The 20,503-nt window shown below is 41.5% G+C and overlaps 1 protein-coding gene and 1 long non-coding RNA gene across 2 annotated transcripts in view; one reads left to right on the forward strand and one right to left on the reverse strand.

Annotated features, from left to right (window-relative positions):
- Nucleotides 1-20,503, forward strand: part of LOC142014260 (uncharacterized) — a 34,312-nt gene that overhangs the window by 3,024 nt on the left and 10,785 nt on the right. The window contains exon 2 of the long non-coding RNA XR_012645901.1: nt 20,265-20,392. This is a non-coding gene — a long non-coding RNA (uncharacterized LOC142014260). The remainder of the gene's footprint in view (nt 1-20,264; nt 20,393-20,503) is intronic.
- Nucleotides 15,089-20,503, reverse strand: part of HHIPL1 (HHIP like 1) — a 31,328-nt gene continuing 25,913 nt past the window's right edge. Inside the window, exons 8-9 of the mRNA XM_074996537.1 lie at nt 18,558-18,640; nt 15,089-16,221 (exon numbers count right to left, since the gene is read on the reverse strand). Coding sequence (XP_074852638.1) covers nt 15,602-16,221; nt 18,558-18,640 — 703 coding nt within the window. The 3' untranslated portion in view covers nt 15,089-15,601. The remainder of the gene's footprint in view (nt 16,222-18,557; nt 18,641-20,503) is intronic.

Here is a 20,503-nt window from a genome sequence, read left to right on the forward strand (position 1 = left end):
CTAGTATTGCATAACAGAATTGTTGAACCATATCTAATGGGCTGTTATCCAGAGTGACATTGGGTTGCTGAGGTATACCTTGCGTGAATACAACAGTTTTATTCATGCTGATGTCAAGGGAAAACAACTTTCAGGCTCTGGACAGAGGATCCATCAGTGACTGTAGCATGTCTTCATTATGAGTGACAAGAGCTGCATCATGTGTGAAGAGGAGTTCCCTGATGCGGACTTTCTTGACCTTAGTTTTGGCCTTGAGTATTGCTAGGTTGCAGAGAGAGCCGTCTAATCCTGTGTGGAGAAATACATCGCTGTGTGAGTTTTGAAATATGCAAGTTAGTAAAATGAAGAAGAATATGCTGAAGAGGGTAGGGGCAAGAACACACCCTTGTTTGACTCCGCTGTTCATTGCAGACTGTTCTGATGTAGATCCATCATATTGCACTGTTGCTTTCATGTTTTCATGAAAGGATGTTATGAGCTTGAGTAGGGTTGGTGGGCAGCCAATATTGATTAATACCCTGTATAGTCCTTCGACTAACTGTGTCAAACACCTTTGTTAAATCCACAAATGCTATGAATAATGGCTTTCCTTGGTCTCTGAATTTTTCCTGTAGTTGTCAGAGAGAAAATCATGTCCATTGTTGACCTGCCAGCTCTGAAGCCGCATTGTGTTTCTGGATAGACATCATCTGTGAGTTTTTGCAGGCATTTGAGAATGACACGGGCACAAACGTATCCATGGACAAAGAACTGTAGATCAGAATCAGGAAGGCAACTACTATTATTGAGAGACTTACGAAACAAGCATGGAACAATCCTAAACTGACAGTGAAAACAAAGATACTAATCTACCAGACGTGTATTGGGTATCCTGCTATATGGTTCTAAGGCATGGACCACCGACTCCAATCAGGAGAAAAAATGGAACAGCTTCCATCTTCACTGCCTCTGCAGAATTATGAATATCAACTGGCAAGATAAAGTTTTAAATGGAGATGTCCTGTGAAGATCTGACATACCCAGCCTCACAGCGATCCTCAACAGCAGAAGACTATGATGGCTTGGTCGTGTCAGAAGAATGGGTGACAAACGTCTTCCCAAAGAAATCCTCTTCGGTGAACTGTCATGTGGGTTGAGAACAAGAGGAGGATAAAAGCTAAGATTCAAGGATACATGCAAAAACGCCATGAAAATATTCTACATCGATCCAAAATCCTGGGAATCTACATCATCAGATCGACGTACCTAGCAACAATTGCTACAACAGGGCACATCATCCTTTGATAGTATATGTGCAAGCCATGCAAAAGCACTTCATCTTAGAAGAAAAAGCTCTCAGGCTCAAGAATTTGGAAATAGAGTGATATGCAGTTATTGCTATCAACGCAGCAAATCCAATATTGAACAGAGAAGCCATGAGAGAAGCTGCAGACTTAAACACTGCCCATAGATCCTCACCGCCGCTGCTAACCACCGTGTCTCGAGATGAAAAGGGGACATCGTATTGCATAGCTAATGCACCTAGCACAGCTGCAAACACAGAAGTATTAAACTGCCACCTAGTGTAGCTTTGGAGAATTTGCTATATAAAATGACAAGGTGGGAGAGAGAACAACAAGTCTTGTGGCACCTTGTAGACTAACAGATATTTTGGAACATAAACTTTCGTGGGCAAAGACCCACTTCATCAGGTGGGAGAGGTTATTGGACTAATTTCTTTTGATGAAGAAGCTTTTGAGATATTCAGAGCTCTTCTTCAGGTCTGAGAAAGGTACTGAAGCCTGTCACAGCTAAGTATTAGATGCAACAGATTATTGAGCCCAAGTGGTTAATACCTATTCTAAAGGACCATTCACGGGGAAGTAGCCAATTAACACCTGTACAGTCGTAGAACAAAAATGGAGTGATTGTGAGTTATAGAGCGTTATAAGCCATAAATCTAGCATCTCAATAGAGACCATCCCTACAGGGGCAAATTTGTAATGGGACACCTGTACTGATACAGCAGCATCAGTGTACAAGCAGGTCTGTACTGGGTGAGAAAGTCAATCTAAGATATGCAACTCCAGCTACAAGAATAGCATAGCTGGGGTCAACGTACCTTATATTGACTTTCTCTGCCATTGCTTTGGTGGTAGGTTGATGAGAGAAACTCTCCGGTTGACTTCTCTTACTCCTTGTGACTGCAAGGAGTACCAGGGTCAACAGGGATGCCCTCCGTGTTCAGTTTAGCATTAGATGCCCTAAATTGAACCCCAGAAGATTGACTTCCAGAGCGTCAATGCTGAGGTAAATGTAGATGTAACCTTAGCTTGCTCATGTAGCTGTGCTGACAGAAGCAAGCTCTCCAGTCCACAAAATAAAACCACCTCAGTAAGTGGCAGTAGCTATGTCGATGGGAGAAGCTCCCATCAGGACATAAGTGGTAGCATGCCAGGGAAACTTATGTTGCTCAGGGATGTGTTTTTCACACATCTGGGCAATATAACTTTGGCTGACTTAAGTGGTAGTGCAGACATTGCCTCAGTGCATCATTTTTAGAGTAACAAATGTATGGCTTTAAGCTCCCCAGCTCATCTTTTGAAGATGTGGTGCAGCTTTTCCTTAAGATGACGACTGATAGATCAGACACAGTGATTATTTCATGAAAACTGACAGGGATTTCTGTCTTTTATGATTTTCCTGCATGAGTTCATATGGGATCACAGTGATTGATTTCACACACATAATCATTATTGGGGCATAGTGCACTGTATGAGGTACACGTGTTGCAATATCCTTGTGTAGGACCCAGGGATCCTGAAAGGTGTGTTGTGGGAGCAGTGGAGAGTATATTTGTAGGTCTTGCATCTGTTCATCTGGCAGTGTCTGGTGCCAGTCTGAGTTGGTGGGTCCTGGCTTGAGGAAAGCTTGCTTCTGATTATGAGCATGACAATGTTGGGCATGGGTGGGACTCATTGTCATTCATTCATTCATTTTGAAGACCAAAAGAGAGGGGTTGGGAAAGATTTTGTTCAGATTCTGGGGTGTGGATTTTAATTGTTTAACAATTCTCTATAGGGGTTCCAGTGTGTGGTGATAGGTGACAAGTAAGATATACCATTTTTGGGTTTTTTTCCCTGCTTTTCCTGTATTGAAACCAGTCCTCTATGGGCAACGTCTACACTAGAAGGTTTTGTCAACAAAACTCGTGGTGCATCTACACACAAAATGCATTTTGTCAACAGAAACAGTTGCAAAAAAGCCACGTAGACACTCTGGGGGCCCTTTTGTTGACAGAGCAGATGAAAAGATGATCCGCTTTTATGTGTAGATGCAGTCAGTCAACAGAAGTTTTGTTGGAACATCTCTTCTGACAGTAACGTCTGTAGACAGAAGCCTCTCGTGTAGACTTAGCCCATGCGTTTGGGTGATCAGTAGAGTTCCCTGTAAGCTGTGTACTTGTGTGGCAGCACAGGAGAGAGCGATATGCAACTCACCTGATTAGCAGAGCTCCCAAAGTAGTGTTTTTTTTAATATTGGTGGCGTACATTGAAACATGCCTTGGCACACACAAATTATTATGCATCTGGATGAAAAAAAGCCACACAAGGATGGAAAAAGATTAGAATTAACAATGGTAGCCAGTATTATCATGTGATCTATGTGTCTGGTGGCATGTCCTTGTTTGGTAAAGGCAGATTTAAGTGTGTTAAGTTGACTTTCTCCTTAGAGGATATTCTGTGGTAACTGAGGGTCTGGATATAAATAAGATTTTGTGTGCGTGCATGCACATACGCACATGCATGTTTCTTTACTGGATCTGTGAAAGTAAGGTAAGGGTTTCTTGTACATAGTTTTCTGTTATCCCAGTCTCAGAAAAGCTAGTTATGTGTTTTATGAGTGACAAGAGGCGGTAGAGGGCATAATAAAGACAAAAACTTGCATCTGAAAACAATGCACTATCTCTGGAGCATACAGTTGATGGATTGAAGAGATGCAGAGCTGAGGGCCTTTGGGACAGTTCTGAATTGGTCAATAAAATTTGGTTTCCAAATAAAAGACTTGTTTTCTGTTTTAACAGCATCCATCTCTAATATGCCCATAAGCATGGTGGCTATTCATTAAAAGTCAGTATGCTCAGCTTGGAGTTGACAATTTAGATAGATGGTAAACTTTTCAGGGAAGGGATTAACTTCAAAACTGCTTGGAGTCCTATATTGGTAGAATCCTATCATGGTTAAGCATGGGAATAAATTGCTTAGGGAGGTTGTGGAATCTCCAACCTCAGAGATATTTAAGATCCGGTTAGACAGACACCTTTCAGGGATGATCTATGCTGCTGGGTCCTGCCGTGAGTTCTAATATTCTATGAGTCTATAGCCCCTGAGTGCAGGGCAGGATCAGGGACTGTGTCAGCAATATGCTTGAGCAGAGTGCCATAGCAAAGGCTAAGATTTAGTCACGCATATTTTTAGAAAAAGCCAAAGACAAGTCATAGGAAATAAATATTCACAGACTGTAAACCATCTATGACTTTCACTACAAATGCTCTTACCTAAATCTATGTTTGCCTAGGGCATGGCCACTCCGGCCACCCTGGGAACACTACTCAGACAGTTCGTAGGGCCAGATGCACAGGTAGTCCTTCAGCCACAGCTTGGTGGCCCTGGTCACGTGGCTCATGTGGCTGCTCCCAGGGTCACTCCAACAGTAGCTGATGCTGTGAGTGGCAGGGTGGTGGCACCAGCCACAGCAACTGTGGCTGGCTTTGTGGTCAGTTGCAGCATTTCATTGAGGTCACAGAAAACAACAGAATTTGTGACTTCCACAACCTCCATGTCAAACTCACAGCTTTAGCCATAGCCAATGAAAACAAGCACTGGTATATTAGTACTGACATCAATAGCAAACTTCATTGCTAGTTTAGGGTCTTTTCCAGCAGTTACCACAATTTGGCCACGTCTACACTACAAGATAAATTCAAATTTATTAAAAAAAAAAATCGATTGTGCCTGTTTTTTACATTCAATTTTGAGTATCCTCACTTCCCACAGGCTCCCAACAAATTCGACACATGGCTTCCACACTGAAATCCCCGAACATCGACAGTTGCAGCAGTGCAAAACCTATCCCACAGTTCCCTTAGTCCCGCATTATGAGTCGAGAGCCAAGTGCAGCAGTGCTGTCAGTTTCACGGGTCCCCACAGCTTGGGGGAACCAGGAAACTGAGAGTGCAGCAGCTCTGGTCAGTTTTCTGGCTCCCAGCAGTAGTGAGGAGCTGGGAGCCAGGTGCTGCAGCGCTGTCAGTTTCCTGGGTCCCTGCAGCTTGCGGGACCTGGGAAACTGACAGTGCAGCAGCCCTGGTCAATTTCCTGGCTTCCCCAAGCTGCAGGACTGAGAAACTGCCTGGTGCAGCAGACCTGGTCAGTTTCCCGGATCATGCTACTAGCAGGGAGCTGGGAGCCAGGTGCAGCAGGTAGCTTTGTGGGATACATAAGGGACACTTGTGGAGGCTAATAAATTCAAATGAAAGACACGGCACTTCCACACTAGCCTTTATTCAACATTTTAAACTTGAGATTGACGCTATACCTGTCTGTTAATATCGACATTTTGTTATCAATATTAGGGCAGACTAAATGGAGCTAATGACATTTACAATGAAGACAGTGACGTTTTAATGTCAAGCTAACTCCTTTAAATTTGATTTTATCTCGTAGTGTAGATGCAGCCTAAGTGTAAGCATTAGGTGCCCTTTGCATATAGTTCATGGTGGTTGGGAGGATAACAGGTGCTCTCAGCAGTAACTGCTTGTGGGATTGGAACCAGAATCAGCACGGCCTGTGTGATGTCATATTTCTTATGACCACATTTAGGGAGTTTAGTGTTAAGTTGTGCTAGGACATATTTAGACATTACATCTACACTACAGCAATCCTTCAAAAGAAGTTCTTCTGGAAGATCTTTTCTGAAAAAACTTCTTTTGAAAGAGTGCGTCCACACACAAAAAAGCAGATAGAAAGAATTGATCTGCTGTTTCGACAGAGAGCGTCCACGCAGCCTCCACTCATTCAAAAGAACGGGCCAGGGATCTAAAAATCCAGTGCCATGAGAACTGCTCTTTCAAAAAAGGGCCCCTGGGGTGTCTACACACTTTTTTTTTCCCCCGAAGGAGTCTTTTGGAAAAATACACTTTTCCTCATCTGGGAGAGGAAGAGGGCTGCCAGTAAAAGTGCTGCATTCTTCCGATTTAATATTGAATCAGCTAATTTTGTGTGTAGACGCTCTGTTGGGTAAAAACTCACTAGTGTAGACGTAGCCCATAATGCAGACATTACTTTGAGAAAAAATGATTGTGTAACAAGACAATGAAATGCTCACGCATTTGTGTAACATGAGAAGTAAATGAATTTTACTGGGACTAAAAACAAAAGATCACTATATAAAACTGTTTCTTGCATTCTTTCATGCTTGTCTTTTCAATGGTCCAGCATCATCATAAACTAATTACCAGGCACCTACAGTTTACAGAGATATGGTCCCTGCCAAGGAATTTAAAATCTAGTATACAGGGCAAGCAATCTCATCTTTCTTGCTGTGTGGTGGGGCAAAGCAAAACCACTCAGCTTTTCTATGAATTTGAAGTGTGCCAGAGATTTAAATATATTCCATTTATATTGTGATATAAAGCAAGCAAAAGGCACTAGCTTTGTGTTGTGTGAGCATGGACACACCCAGCTCAGTGCAATGCTGTATAAGGTACCTTTGGGAATACGGAATATAGACATGTTTAAAATAGAAACAGCCGAACCTGATATAAAAATGCACGGGTCGAATAAAAAAAAATCCATCTTGTTGTTCTGATGGTCATCTAACAGCAGCTGATCTCCTGGGTTTTACTATTATTACTGTACAGATTTGTATGTCCACCACCATGGTAATAGGGCACACATTACCTGGGTTAGAGTTAGAGCCAATAACATTTTTCCCCCCAACACATACCACAGACTACTGGACCCCATGGTTGGAACTTCTGCTTTGCATAGTTGCTGCTCTGTTATTAATCTTGCAGATATAATTTACAATACATACATGAAAATATTGGTGTATAGCCAAACTCCCCTGCATGCCTTTATGCAAAATGCTCATAATAGAAGTGAAGATGTAAAGTTTTTTCAAATATATCCAAATATTTCTAAAATTTATTTTAAAATCTTGCTTATTATACAATACATGTTATAGAATTAAGGTTAATCTATTACTAAACCACCATTATAATAAAGGCTTATATTTCCATCATCATTACAATAAAGGATTGCAGTTTAAAAACAGATATACAGAAGCCCAGATATGAATTAAATAAAAGTCACAAAAAGAGATAATTTCAGTACCAATATAAATGTTATTTTATCCCAGGAATAGTGTAAAAGTAATAAGAAAAGAAATGGCCAAATTCTGCTTTGTTACACCTGCATGACTCTGGATTAAATCCATTAAAGTTACTCAGATTTAAGTTTGGTGTATCTGAGGACAGATAATGGCCTATTATCTTTAAACCTGATGGTACAAAATGATGTACAGAAGTGGCACTATGGACAAAAGCCTGAGTTTTCATTTACCATTGGGAAAAAAACACCTTCCCAGTGTGCAGTCTATATTAAGTCAAGAAATTGTAAGCATCCTTTTAACATCAGGATGTTTTTCCTATCAATTGTTGACACAGAATGAGGTTGTCCCAGTTTAAAGAGAGTGGCTTGGCTAATGTACCATGACTTGGTCCTATGGGAATTGAAATGGCATTATTATGATGCATTCTGTCACGTTCCACCACAGGAAGGACAAGTATCCCCATGAAGATGTACCACAGTAGAGAAGTCAGCTAAAAAACTAAATAAACACACAACTTTCTTTATTGATTAAGTATGGTTCTTCCTACAACTCCTATAAAGTAACAGCTCCCAACTGTGTGTGTGAAGTCACTACTAATACCATCACAAAACAAAAAAGCAGTCATGTAGCACTTTACAAACTAAGACTGGGTTTGCATGGCACTCCGCCCAGCACTGTTGCCGGCAAAGCTATGCAAAATGAGCTTCCTAGGAATGCAAATGGTGTGTCATTTGCATACTCACAAAGGTTATTATCATAGCCCCACGAGAGTTCAGCGTTGGCAGAAGGGGATGGTGGCACTGCAGAGGTCCTGTGGACATGCCTCTGCTGGCTAACCTCCCCGCCCCCCGTCACCAGTCCCTTATGCCAGCCCACATGGCCTCTGCAGTGTTGGCACCCCCTTCTGCTGACACCAAACTCTCATGGGGCTATGGTAATGAGCTTCATGAGTATGCAAATGGCATGCCATTTGCAATCTCGAGAAGCTCGTTTTGCATAGCTCTGCTGGCAGTGGTGCTGGGTGGAGTGCTGTGTAGACGTAACCTAACAAAATAATGTATTAGGTTATGAGCTTTCATGGGGCAGACCCACATCTTCCAAACTGGAAATAGTGCTGAAAATGAACTAGCACAACGAATACATAATAGAGATTAAAAAACAACAACAAAAAAAGAAAACTGACAAAACAGTTGCATGTCTGCAAAGAGTGGGGAGGAGTGAAAGAAAATTACTTACTCCAAGTGTCTATTAAGTGACTTGCCTGCACAAGGTAATTGCTACCTCCATTAGGAACAAGTCCCAAAGTGTCGAATTTGAGAATAAATGCCAGTTCATGTGTCTCCCTTTGTAACCTTTCCAACTATAGACTTAACCTGGCAGAAGCACCTGACTTATCCTGGGGACTTTCTTTCTGTACCACCTCTCCCACAACATTGTTACAACTTTATGGTCACCTTGAAGCCTTCTTTCACCATCTCCATTTTAGGGAATATTTTCAACACACCAACGAACATCCAGCTGACCGACTAGATTCCCCCCAGCCAACACCAAAAGAAGAAGAATTCTATAGGTACTCCCCCTGACAGTCATAATCACAGTTTGGAATTCAGTGCTTCTGCGACTGCACAGACTGATGTGTGCAAACACCACCAAGTGACACTGCTTTTTTGTTTTGTGAGGATACAGATTAACATGGGTACATCTCTGTAACTAACACCATCATCTCTTGTTTCAACACATCACTCACTCAGCAGAGGTGTGTGAAGAGGGCCTGATCAGGAGTGACACTGACCACCAGCAGCTCTAGTGGGCTTCAGGCTCACCTCCTCCAAGTTCTTGTACTCTGCCCAGTCATGGCTAAACTCAGAGGAGGTGAGAACCCTCAAGAAAAAAAGGGCAATTGCTTATAATAAGCTGACAACAGTTCTATTTCAGAGGTACCCAAAACAAAGCAAAGTGAGTCACACTTGCCAAGGGAGTTGAGAATACATCACAATCAATAGCACAAGAGCATAATAATGCCAGTATAGACATCACATCTCTGTTTCTCCGAGATGGTTCTCAGCCAGCACAAGGCATGCTATCTGCTTGTCACATGCAACGTGGATGCCCATAAAGAACCATATAATTGGAAGAAGCAAGCTGGTCTTCCTCCCATCAACAACTTTCTCCAGGAAGGAAGAGGTAGAGATTAGACAAGTAAGTAGTGAGATAATTAACACTGCAAGATGGCTTCTTGAGAAGTGCCAGGCCTCAGATGTGATTAATGGTTACCTTCAGCTTGATGTTCCTAAGGAAGTCATTAATGATTACAGTACATATCTATGTCAACAGAAGTAAAGATGGCCAAACACTGAGGTGGTTTTGTTATACAAAAAACATTATTATTTCCCAATTTATTGTTAAACACTAATTGCAGTTTCCATCTTACTCCATTTTCTAGTGGTGCTGATGGCAACTCAGCAATAGAATTCTGCTTGAGACAAAAATGCGGGATACAGCTTTCTCAACCTGAGAGTAAAGTCAACATATTAAAAACACCAGGACTGAAACATTACTAAGCTATTGTTTCTTAGGGAAGTGGATTAACTATGCCAAGGAAAGATCTCCTGTCACCACAGGATTATCTTCACTAAAGCACTACAACTGCATCACTGTAGCACTGTGTGCGAAGACGAACCTTCTTTCTACTGCCCATGTTAAAGGCTACCGTTGCTATGCATGCATTTGGTTCTGAAAGCAGGTTCGTGCCTTCTAAGTTAAAAAAAAATTCTCAGGAGAACACTTTTTCTCAGAAGGCATTCCAATCCCTCAGAGCCAGCTCCCTCTAGCTCCTCCTGGGTACTCTGTGTAGACAACAATACATTTCACTACAACTAAATGATCCCTTCTGCCTCAAACACACCTGAAAAAAACATTTAAATAACTTTAATTTGGGATGTGACTATCCAGCAAAAGCCAGGAAATGTGCGACTAAGGCTGAAATTCTATCCCTGACTCATGACTGGGTGTCCTTGATTTCTTCCTTTCCTTGATGTGTTGAAAACAGCATGTCACTTGCAGTGCTAATATTCAATTTTCTGAGCCTGAGTCAGAGCCTTAACATTAATTAAAGGCAGTTTTTGTATTTGGTAATAGAAGAAATGTGTGCACTATGGTTTATACCCAGCAAACTTACACTGGGAAAGTGGTCGGGGTTTTTACTGCAGATGTCTGCACAGCATGGCTACGTCTACACTAGCCCTAAACTTCGAAATGGCCACGCAAATGGCCATTTCGAAGTTTTACTAATGAAGAGCTGAAATGCATATTCAGCGCTACATTAGCATGCGGGCGGCTGCGGCACTTCGAAATTGATGTGGCTCACTGCCGCGCGTCTCGTCCTGATGGGGCTCCTTTTCGAAAGGACCCTGCCTACTTCGAAGTCCCCTTATTCCTATCTGCTGTTAGGAATAAGGGGATTTCGAAGTTGCCAGGCTCCTTTCAAAAACGAGCCCCGTCTGGATAAGTCGTGTGGTGGCGAGCTGCGTCAATTTCGAAGTGCCACGGCTGCCGGCATTCTAATGAGGTGCTGAATATATATTTCAGTGCTTAAGTAGTAAACTTCAAAATCTGCATGGCCATTTCAAAGTTTGGGCTAGTGTAGACACAGCCAATGTTTTCTCCTGACGGGTTTTAAAGTGTTTCAGAAAATCTACATAGAGAGATACTGCAACCTCGTACTAAAATGCAGCCGCTTGTGGGGTGGAAAGAAGCAACCGTTTAACAGCACACTACAATGGTTTAAGGCAAAGACTCCAGGCAGTCTTCATAACATATGAATAATATATCCATAATTATACTGTGGTAACTGACAATTTAAGGTACTGATCCTGCATATTGTCCTCTAGCACAGTGATCTGTGCACTGGCATGTTCTGATGAACAAGTAGGACACATATGAAACTAAATTTACATGTGAGCTGTGACACAAGTGAAGTAGTAAGCATTAAAAGAATGATAAATACTAACACAACAAGAATCTTATTAAATAGCTGATAATGCATCAAGTATTTAAATATGTATGGTGTTTCTAACCTTGGGCACTGGAGGCTCTATATTTAAATACAGGTTGAACCTCTCTTATCTGGCACCCTTGGGACCTGACTGGTGCCGGGCGAGAGAATTTTCTGGACTACGGGAGGTCAATATTGTCTAGAACAGTGTTTCTTAAACTTTTTGAGACCACTGAACACTAAACAACAATATTTTTTATGCAGAACACTTGTGAAAATTTTCATAAAAAATTGTCACACAAAAAACAAAACAAAATAAAAAACAAACCCCAAACAGCAGCATATGCAGCAAAACCAAAATGATTTAATCAGGTATCATAACAACGAAGTAGTAACATTGTATCCAGTTTTAACAACAGAAAATATATACCAAAAGTGTCAGAAGCTCACGGCACACCTGTGAGTTGTTCATGGAACACCAGTGTTGAACAGACCATAGTTTAAGAAACACTGCACTAACACGTTACCAACACTTCCACGGCTTACTAGGCGCCTAGAAGACATTTGGGGTAAATTACAGCTAAGTAACAGCACAGAACACTGAGAGCCAGAACTGGTGGCTGTAAACAAACTTTATGGGACCATGGGAAACTTAGCCCCACCAAGGATAAATGGTCATGTGGCTAACTAAAATCATGCCAGATTATGGTTGTTGCTGGATTAGAGGGGTTCAGCCTGTATTGAAGAATTAGGGTGTAGAATAAAATACCAGGATTTATCATATATTTTTAAGGCTAGAAGGATTCCTGTCAATCAGGAGTACTTACCTTCTCTGTTGTATGAATATGCATAGAATGCACATACACACACACTTTCTCTTCGTCTGTGCTTACTCCCTACTCCCAGATGTTTTCCCACTGTTGCACTTCCTTTGGTGGAAACAACTGTGGAAGAACAGCATAGGTGGGAAATCCCCAGGGAAAAATATAATAGAAGTCCTCTGTTTTTAATGCTGTATGTTTTCTCTAGGGCTATGTCTACACTACAGCAATCTTTCGAAAGAAGTTCTTCCAGAAGAACTCTTCCAAAAAAAAAACAACAAAAAAAAAAACCTACTTTCGAACGAGCACATCCACACACAAAAACACAGATAGAAAGATCAAGCTGCTCTTACAATAGAGAGTATCCACACAGCCCCCTTCTTTTGAAAGAACGGGCCAGGGATTGAAAAATCTGGCACCAAGAGGACTGCTCTTTCAAGAAAAGGGCCTGAGGAGCATCTACACACTCTTTTTTTCAAAAGAAGCTTTCGACAGGAGGCGCTTTTCCTGATCTGGGAGCAGAAGATGACTTCCAGAAGAAGAGCTGCGTTCTTTTGATTTCAGATCAAAAGAGCACATTGTGTGTGTGGAGGCTCTGCGTGTTCCTTCGAAAAAGGGCCTGACTTTCTGAAAGAACTTGCTAGTGTAGACATGGCCTATATGTTAGGCGGCATCCACACGAATCCCACAGCACAAACTCAGATTGCAGAGCTTTGTATCTGACCTTGCTGGGGTCAGCTGTCTTCACCTCCCCCATGTACCAACAGAGGGATGATAGCTGTGACCTTGAGTATTTCTCACTTTCTCCTTTCCCAGCAGAGAGTGAACGCTGCAAGCTGGTAACAGCAGCAGCTAGGGGACAGTGGTGCTCAACACTGACAAGCCTCAGTGATGAGGTGATGCTTGCTTACATTTGCTGCCAGAGGCTCCAGAGCATGAAAAGCAGGAGTAAAATATATTAAGACTTTAATCTGAGTTCTCAGTCACCTGCCTCTCCTCACCATGTTCAGGATTCTCCCCACCTCAGCTTTGGAAAAGGTACTCAAATCATCCAGGAGTATTCTGGGATAGCTTTTGTTCATGTGGTACAGAACCTACCAACAGGTTTTAAGCAGAACACTCATCAAAATTCAATTTAAAATCTAACAGCTGGTACTGGATGAAACTGAATTATAAAAAAGAAAGGGGAAGGGGAATTTTTTAAAATGAATGTTATGAAATTTACCTTTCCCCAAACCTATCCAAAAATTTGCATGTGATCCAATGATTCTATAAACAAACTTACAAAAAGGTTCTCCAGTTGTTCTCAAAGCAATCTGATGCATCCAAATTGATTCTTCCCAGTGCTTACCAGCTGCTCCCAGTTAGTGGGCATTTCTACATTGACGACATTTCTACATCTTTGTCGCAACAAGAATAAGATTCCAAAAAGGCACATTATTTGTTTCCCCCTTTTAACCTTGTTAACAAGGAACAGAAAGGTGTAGTTGATGCTATTCCATTAATCTTTTGTGCTTACACAGTGATTCTTTACTATCAAGGACTATTTAAACAAATTTTAGGCATGACAATTTTCAACACATTTATTTAGAATCCAGAGTTTTGTTTTGGATTTAAAAGGACACAGTCAGCTTGGATTCTGGGCTATTTCAACAAAACTGATATATAGTTGCATATTGTCTAAGTCTTGCCTTTGAATTCTGCTTACTGCCTTTTTTCAGTAAATAGGAAACTGACACAGACTATAAAATGAAAAAAATTACTGTATACGAAAAGCACAAAGGGGAAAAAACTTTTTTTTAAAAGAAGCAAGTGAGAGAAACAATGTGTCTCTACTCATTCAATTAGGGTTACTTATGCGTTACTTATAAAACAAAACAACAACTCCTCACACAAAAGTGTGAGATTCTTTGACATGTAGTCATTTACACCTGGGCAAAATGAGTCTAAAATGCTACATTTCTGATTTGGCAGCATTTTTTGCACTACATTTGCACAGAGGTATGTAGCCACACAAAGTTCATGACAGTGGACATTCGGGACTGAAATATCTCCATAACTGCAGTTAGACTGGATTAGCGCCACCACGTGTATACTACGGACTGGATTTACCTCTTGCTTACACTGCATATCATTCACATATATATATGTATAAAATCAAAAATGCAAATTAGGTATAAATTTGCATATTTGGCATCTCACTTGCATATTCTAATTTCAAAAGAGCTTCTTTCAAAAGAAGAAAGCCAGTGTAGATGCTGCTCTTTCGAAAGTAAACCCCATTTTTAAAAGAATCTTTCTTCCCTTTATTTAATGGGAAGAAAGATTCTTTTGATTATGGGGTTTACTTTCAAAAGAGCAGCATCTACACTGGCTTTCTTCTTTCGAAAGAAGCTCTTTCTAAATTAGAATATGCAAATGAGGTGTCAAATATGCAAACTTATACCTCATTTGCATACCTCTTTCGAAAGAGGAATGCAAGTGTAGACACACACAAAGGCTGTTTCTACACAGGCCACTTCCTTAGGAAGTGGCATGCTAATACACAGAGTGAAAGGTGCTAATGAGGCGTGGATGCAAATTTGCAAATTCCCCGCGCCTCATTAAGATAATGTCACATGATTTGGAGTCTGGAAGACCGTTCTTCCGGACTCCAAAACGCTGTGTAAAAGCACGGTCCTGGGGGGGCTTCCAGAAGGAAGTACTCCTTCCGGAAGCCTCTTCTTCCCAAAAATTTTCGGGAAGAAGGGGCCTCCAGAAGGACTTCCTTCCAGAAGCCTCCCCAGAGCTGTGCTTCCACACAGCATTTTGGAGTCTGGAGGAACAGTCTTCCAGACTCCAAATCACGTGATGTTATGCTAATGAGACGTGGAGAATTTGCATCCGCGCCTCATTAGCATCTTTCGCTCTGTGTATTAGCATGCCACTTCCGAAGGAAGTGGAAACAGCCAAAGAGTCGAACAAGTGCAAGGATCAATGTTCAGTTTTTTGTAGGGATGCCAGAACAGTTAAGCAGGCAATATGAATGTTAGGATAAACAAAACTTTGAAACGCTAACATTTGGCAATGTATTTCAGCAGAATGCTGCCAGACAAGGCTGGGGGAAATCTGTGGTGACAGACGTGTATCCTTCTATTTCATAATCCCTAACATGAGGATGTTTCTACTTTTACCTGCAAAAAAAAGTAAAACCTGATCCCTGATCATGCATATGGTCAAGCGATCATATTCTCTATGTTCTCTCACCTTTCAGTACACACACTACAGAATGCAAGAGTACTTAAACAAGATATAGCATCCTCAGTGTTAAATGTACCATATTCACTACAGCCACCATTGTAAGAGGTGCAGGGGAGGGGAAGAAAACCAAGTTTTATTCAGTTCCACCCTTCCATTCCTCCCAAAGTGCCAGTGTTCAGTTTACAACCTCTTCGTGGCTACACATCACTCCTGCATCTTCTTTGTGGGAGCAGTTGTGCTTGCCAATGTCTGCATGTGTGCATTCCAGAAGGTTCTTCTCCTGCCCAGTGCACTCAACATCATCAAGAAGAATATGAAGTGAACGACCCTCCCCAAACTCTGCTCTCTTGGTTGCCCTGACAACATAAGGGAATCCTAACTGGCGACACACCACAGCAGCTGCCTTGGAGTTCCACAAGTCATCACACACAGTACCCCACTCTCCATTAATGTAAATCTCCACCCTTCCCTGGTCTTTTCCTCTTGCTTGCCTGTTCATCAGTCGCACCGCACCATTCGAGAGCTGAGGGGGAGACAGTGTGCTTGCAGGTTTCTTCTTCCTTCTCCGCCCCCTCCTTTCTCCACTCTTCCCCCCTTTCCTGGATTTTGGGGGTTTGGTTGCTGGTGTTCTGGAGGTCACCTGAACTCTATTTTGATTCCTCAAAAGGTTCAAAATTTGTTGTACCCAGTCTGGAGTAGTGGCATGGGGTGTTTCTGCAGTTGGCCTTCCTCTCCTTGGGGCTTTGGTGGTAGTCCTTAGTCTAGGCCGTTGAGTTGGTGCTTTCACAATCAGTTCTTATTGGGGAAAAACAGAAGTAATGATAAGTGTATATATCTAGCACAAGAGTTAAAAATGAATACATAAGAACAGTACTAACTTATAGCTCCTCTGATTGAGTTTACTCTTTCTTGATCCTATTGAGAATTTAAACCAACATTGCATCAGCTAAAAGTTTCCAGCGCTTTAAGAATCTCTGGCTGCTGGAGATGACTGCACACTGTACCAGGCCAATAAAGAGACAGAAAAGGAAACATTACCAAATTTCCATGCACCGTTTGCTGACAGAACTTAATGCATGAACACATCAAGAGTCAGACTTAAATGATGAAGACTTTGCGTAAGAGACAAAAATTCTCTCCAAGTCCCTCTCGCCCTGCAAAAAGCATCATTAACGACAGACTTCTACTTCTGCTGTCCTCTTCATTACTAACAATTGGATAGTTACCAGATTGTGAGCACTCCAAACACCCCACTGTGCCAGACACTTCATTCAGTGCAGCTGGAATCACAATCAATTCTCTCTTGTAACTAGAATGGGCAAAAAGAGCTGAGTTTCCAGGACAACAGTCTGTTTTTTTAAACACCCTTGAACTGCAAAGGGCTGAAAATATCTTACTGTTGCAGTTTCCAGGAATTACTGGACTTGCTTATTCATTCTATTTGTAAGTTAAAAATAAATAGAGGCTGTTCAAAAGGACAATTTCTTTATTCAGAATAATAATCCACACAGTTCTCACAATGTTATGTATATTTGCAGAAATTCTGCTGTTTAGCTGATGGACTCCCCCTCCAACCACATTCATCATCCTTTTTAATATACAGAAGAAAAAGTGCCAAACACAACCCTCTCCTAAATAATCCACATCCTCATCCGGCCAAGATTTCAAGAGGCTCAGTTTTTGGAACATCCCCCATGAATCCCACAAGCTGGCAAGGAGATTCTGTTTATTGCATGCAAAGCATTCTCTATTCTACAGGCTCAGCTTCTGAAGATAGAAAATAAATTTGGGAATCTGACAATACAGGGAAGAGATAATCACACTCTTGAAACTTACACATTGGTGAGTTTAAGGCTTGATCTAGTAATGTGCTGGGCAATTCTCGAACTCTATCATTATGCAATCCTACAATTGATAACAAGCAGTCAGGAGAGACCGGTGGGTTTTCCAAAACCAGAAGCTCAGCTGACTATCTGACTGAACTGAACCTTTGAAGAGCATTTTCCTCATCCCTTCCCAACCTCTAGGTAACAGTGGCTCAGATCCAGTCTCTCCCAGTGAGCTACCTCCCAGTCTGCTAATAACAAGACTTCACTCCCTGAAGTGCATCTACATACCAAGGTATTTCAAACCCCCCTGTTTTCCTAGTGGAAAGCACTGGAGAATTCAAGATTGCAGTGCAGAGATGGCAACAGGCTGGGCTTAAATTCTCAGACTATTTTCCAGAGCCCCAGGGCTCAGAGATTCTGCCCCAGGGGAGGTGGCCGGGCTCAGGACTTCTACCCAGCAGTAAGCACTGGAGCTTTCATGGGCTTGAAAATATTTACCTGAGCTCCGCTCTGGGCAGCTTTAGTTGAATTTAAGCCCTGGCAACAGGAAATCCAGGCTGCTCTTAAAGACACAGCCATATTGCTCTCTGTCATGGAAAGGGAAGATGGGAAGAACAGCAAAAGGTCATGTAAGGAGGCACAGGCTGAGCTGTAGGTTATATACTAGGTACTTATATGGCCTTCTGCCACCATAGTATCTGAGTGCCTCACAACCTACAATGGATTTTTCCTCCCAACTCTCCTGTGAGGCAGGGTAGTGCTGCTCTCTCTATTTTACAGACACAAACTGGGGCAAAAAACCATCAATGTGAAGTCTGTACCACAAAGCTTAAATTGACATAACTATATTACTCGGGGAGGGGGTGAAAAATTCACAGCCCAAGCTAAGCAGTTATTCCAATGCACTGTCAAGAGGAGAGCTCCTCCTGTCGACACAGCTACTGCTTCTCACAGAGATGGATTAGCTATATTGACAGAAGAGGCAACCCTCCCACGTGTTTCAGAAGTGTCTTCACTGATGTGCTGCAGCTGTGCTGCTGTGGCATTTTCAGTGTAGACCTTCCTTTCATGACTTGCCAGAGGTTACACAGGAAATCTGCAGTGCCGCAGGGAGCTGAACCAACGTCCCCCAAATCTCGGGCTATTGTCCCAGTCATCCTGCCATTTCTCATAGGCAAAAGGTGTAGGGGAAAATTAATTGTAAGGATACATGACAGCTGAGCCTCTGGATGGTTTGCACATCCAAAAAGACAATGTGGTGATACTTATGGATCAAAAATAAGGACCAACAACAATACTTACTCTCCTTTGGCACAAACTTTATGAGCCTGCTTTTCACCTTCACTGGCAAAGGTTCAACCCGGCATTTTCCTGGGGGTGCTCTCCTGTGAAAGAGGGACACAGACAATGAAGGATGAATTGCTTTCCAATGGTACAGCAACATTATTTGTTTCCACGCCTTTCAATGAATTTCCAACTTATGCAAAAAGTCTGTTTAAATGACTGAAATAAATTCTGACACTCCACAGCACAAAATCTTATTCTCGGTGTAAATTTCCACAAGCATGTGCAGTGTTTTGATAGCATTTTCCTTACCATTGCTGAAGCCATCAAAGCCGAAATCAGTGATGGGTTCAGGCAATACAGAAAGATACAAATCAAACTGAACAGAAAAAACCAAAGCTATACAGTATCTGTTAGAGAGCTGAAATGAATGTTGTGTTCATATGCAAGTATCCAAGCCATCTCCATAGAAACAAGATGACATGCAGTCATGTATAGAATTAAAAAAAAATCACTTCACTTTGGGCCAAAATTCACACAATAGAAAGGAAACAAAAATAATGATTTAAAATGGAAAATAAAAAGAATCTGGTATTTGTCATTGACAGCAAGTTATCAGTTTAAACACCATTACAGATTCAATTCAATTCAAATTACATTGTCACATTCAGAGTCCCTTTTACAGAAGCTTTCTTTTAAAATGCTACTCTCATTCACTCAAGCTTGTTTTCCATGGCAGTGTCCCTCACTTCTGAGAAGCTACATGCACTACATAGTCACTTTTTCCTCTGATATTTAGTTTGTTATTTAGGGCTTCTGAGGATTTGCAAAGCAGTTCCACAGTTGGATAATGCAGTCTAAGTATTTGCATGCCGACACACAGCATATAATCCCTACATAATAAGAGTCATTTACATAGGCTGTGTCTGGAAAGAACTCTGTGGAAGCACTCTCAGTTACTGACTTGCAGATACTATAATTTTGTAAGCCTGTGTATAAGTCTTTATTTTTCTACTGCTATGCTCTATAATGAGTACTATTAAGCACACTTGCATATATAACTTATAGATTGCATCTGTTTTTCAGGTCTAAACCTTTGTGTGATTTGATACTAATTAACACTGTGTGTTGTATTTTATAAAATGATGCCTGTGGTTTTAAAATGCCAAGCTGTACGGTAGAAACCGGAAATATATTTTTAATATATTCTGCTGTATGCAGGAAATAATCTAAATTGTTTCAGTTGATGGGCAGTGATACAATCAAAAATTCATCAGTCTGCAAAGTAGTTGGAGAAACAAAACAAGAAAATGGTGAAGTTCTGGAATTCAGAAGATACCAATATCTCACTATTTACAGATTGTGTATTCTCTAGAAAGATGGGAGTTTTCCATGCTGACTTTAAAAAGATGCTCAGACAGCTGATGCCCAAATATAGTTGATTTTAAATAAGCACAAGTCTTAAAAAGCCTACTGAGTGCATTTATTTGCAGACATTATTTGGCCCTTTAATGGTCATGTTTAATTGAATTAAAATGTATAAATCCTCGTCAAGATTCTATTACATTGTTAATGTCCTGGATACAACAAAAGTGTTCAACAGCAGGAGAGCCAGACAATGATGCCCTTGTCTTTGTGCCACTGTCCAAGCTAGTTCCATCATTACACCAACAGCATAAATGGCAAAATACAAAGTCAGGGTTTTTTTTTTCTTTTTAATTATAGAAAGTGGTGGTGCTAACATCAGGTGGGGCTGTATCCTGTAATTCACATGGAGAGGCCCCTCTGTGGACATGGATTTTGGACCTGCTGGGCAGAAGACATTGGCCAGCTGCAGAAGGTACTCTGTCAAGGTGGGCTTTGTACAGGAGGGAGTAGATGGGCCCTTTGGGAACATACAAATATCTGGAAAAAGGCAGCATGAGTCTGGGCAGTAGTCTTGAGGCTCCACTGACCCCTAATAC

This window comes from Carettochelys insculpta, chromosome 6, assembly GCF_033958435.1.
Source record: "Carettochelys insculpta isolate YL-2023 chromosome 6, ASM3395843v1, whole genome shotgun sequence".
Classification (NCBI taxonomy): Eukaryota; Metazoa; Chordata; order Testudines; family Carettochelyidae; genus Carettochelys; species Carettochelys insculpta.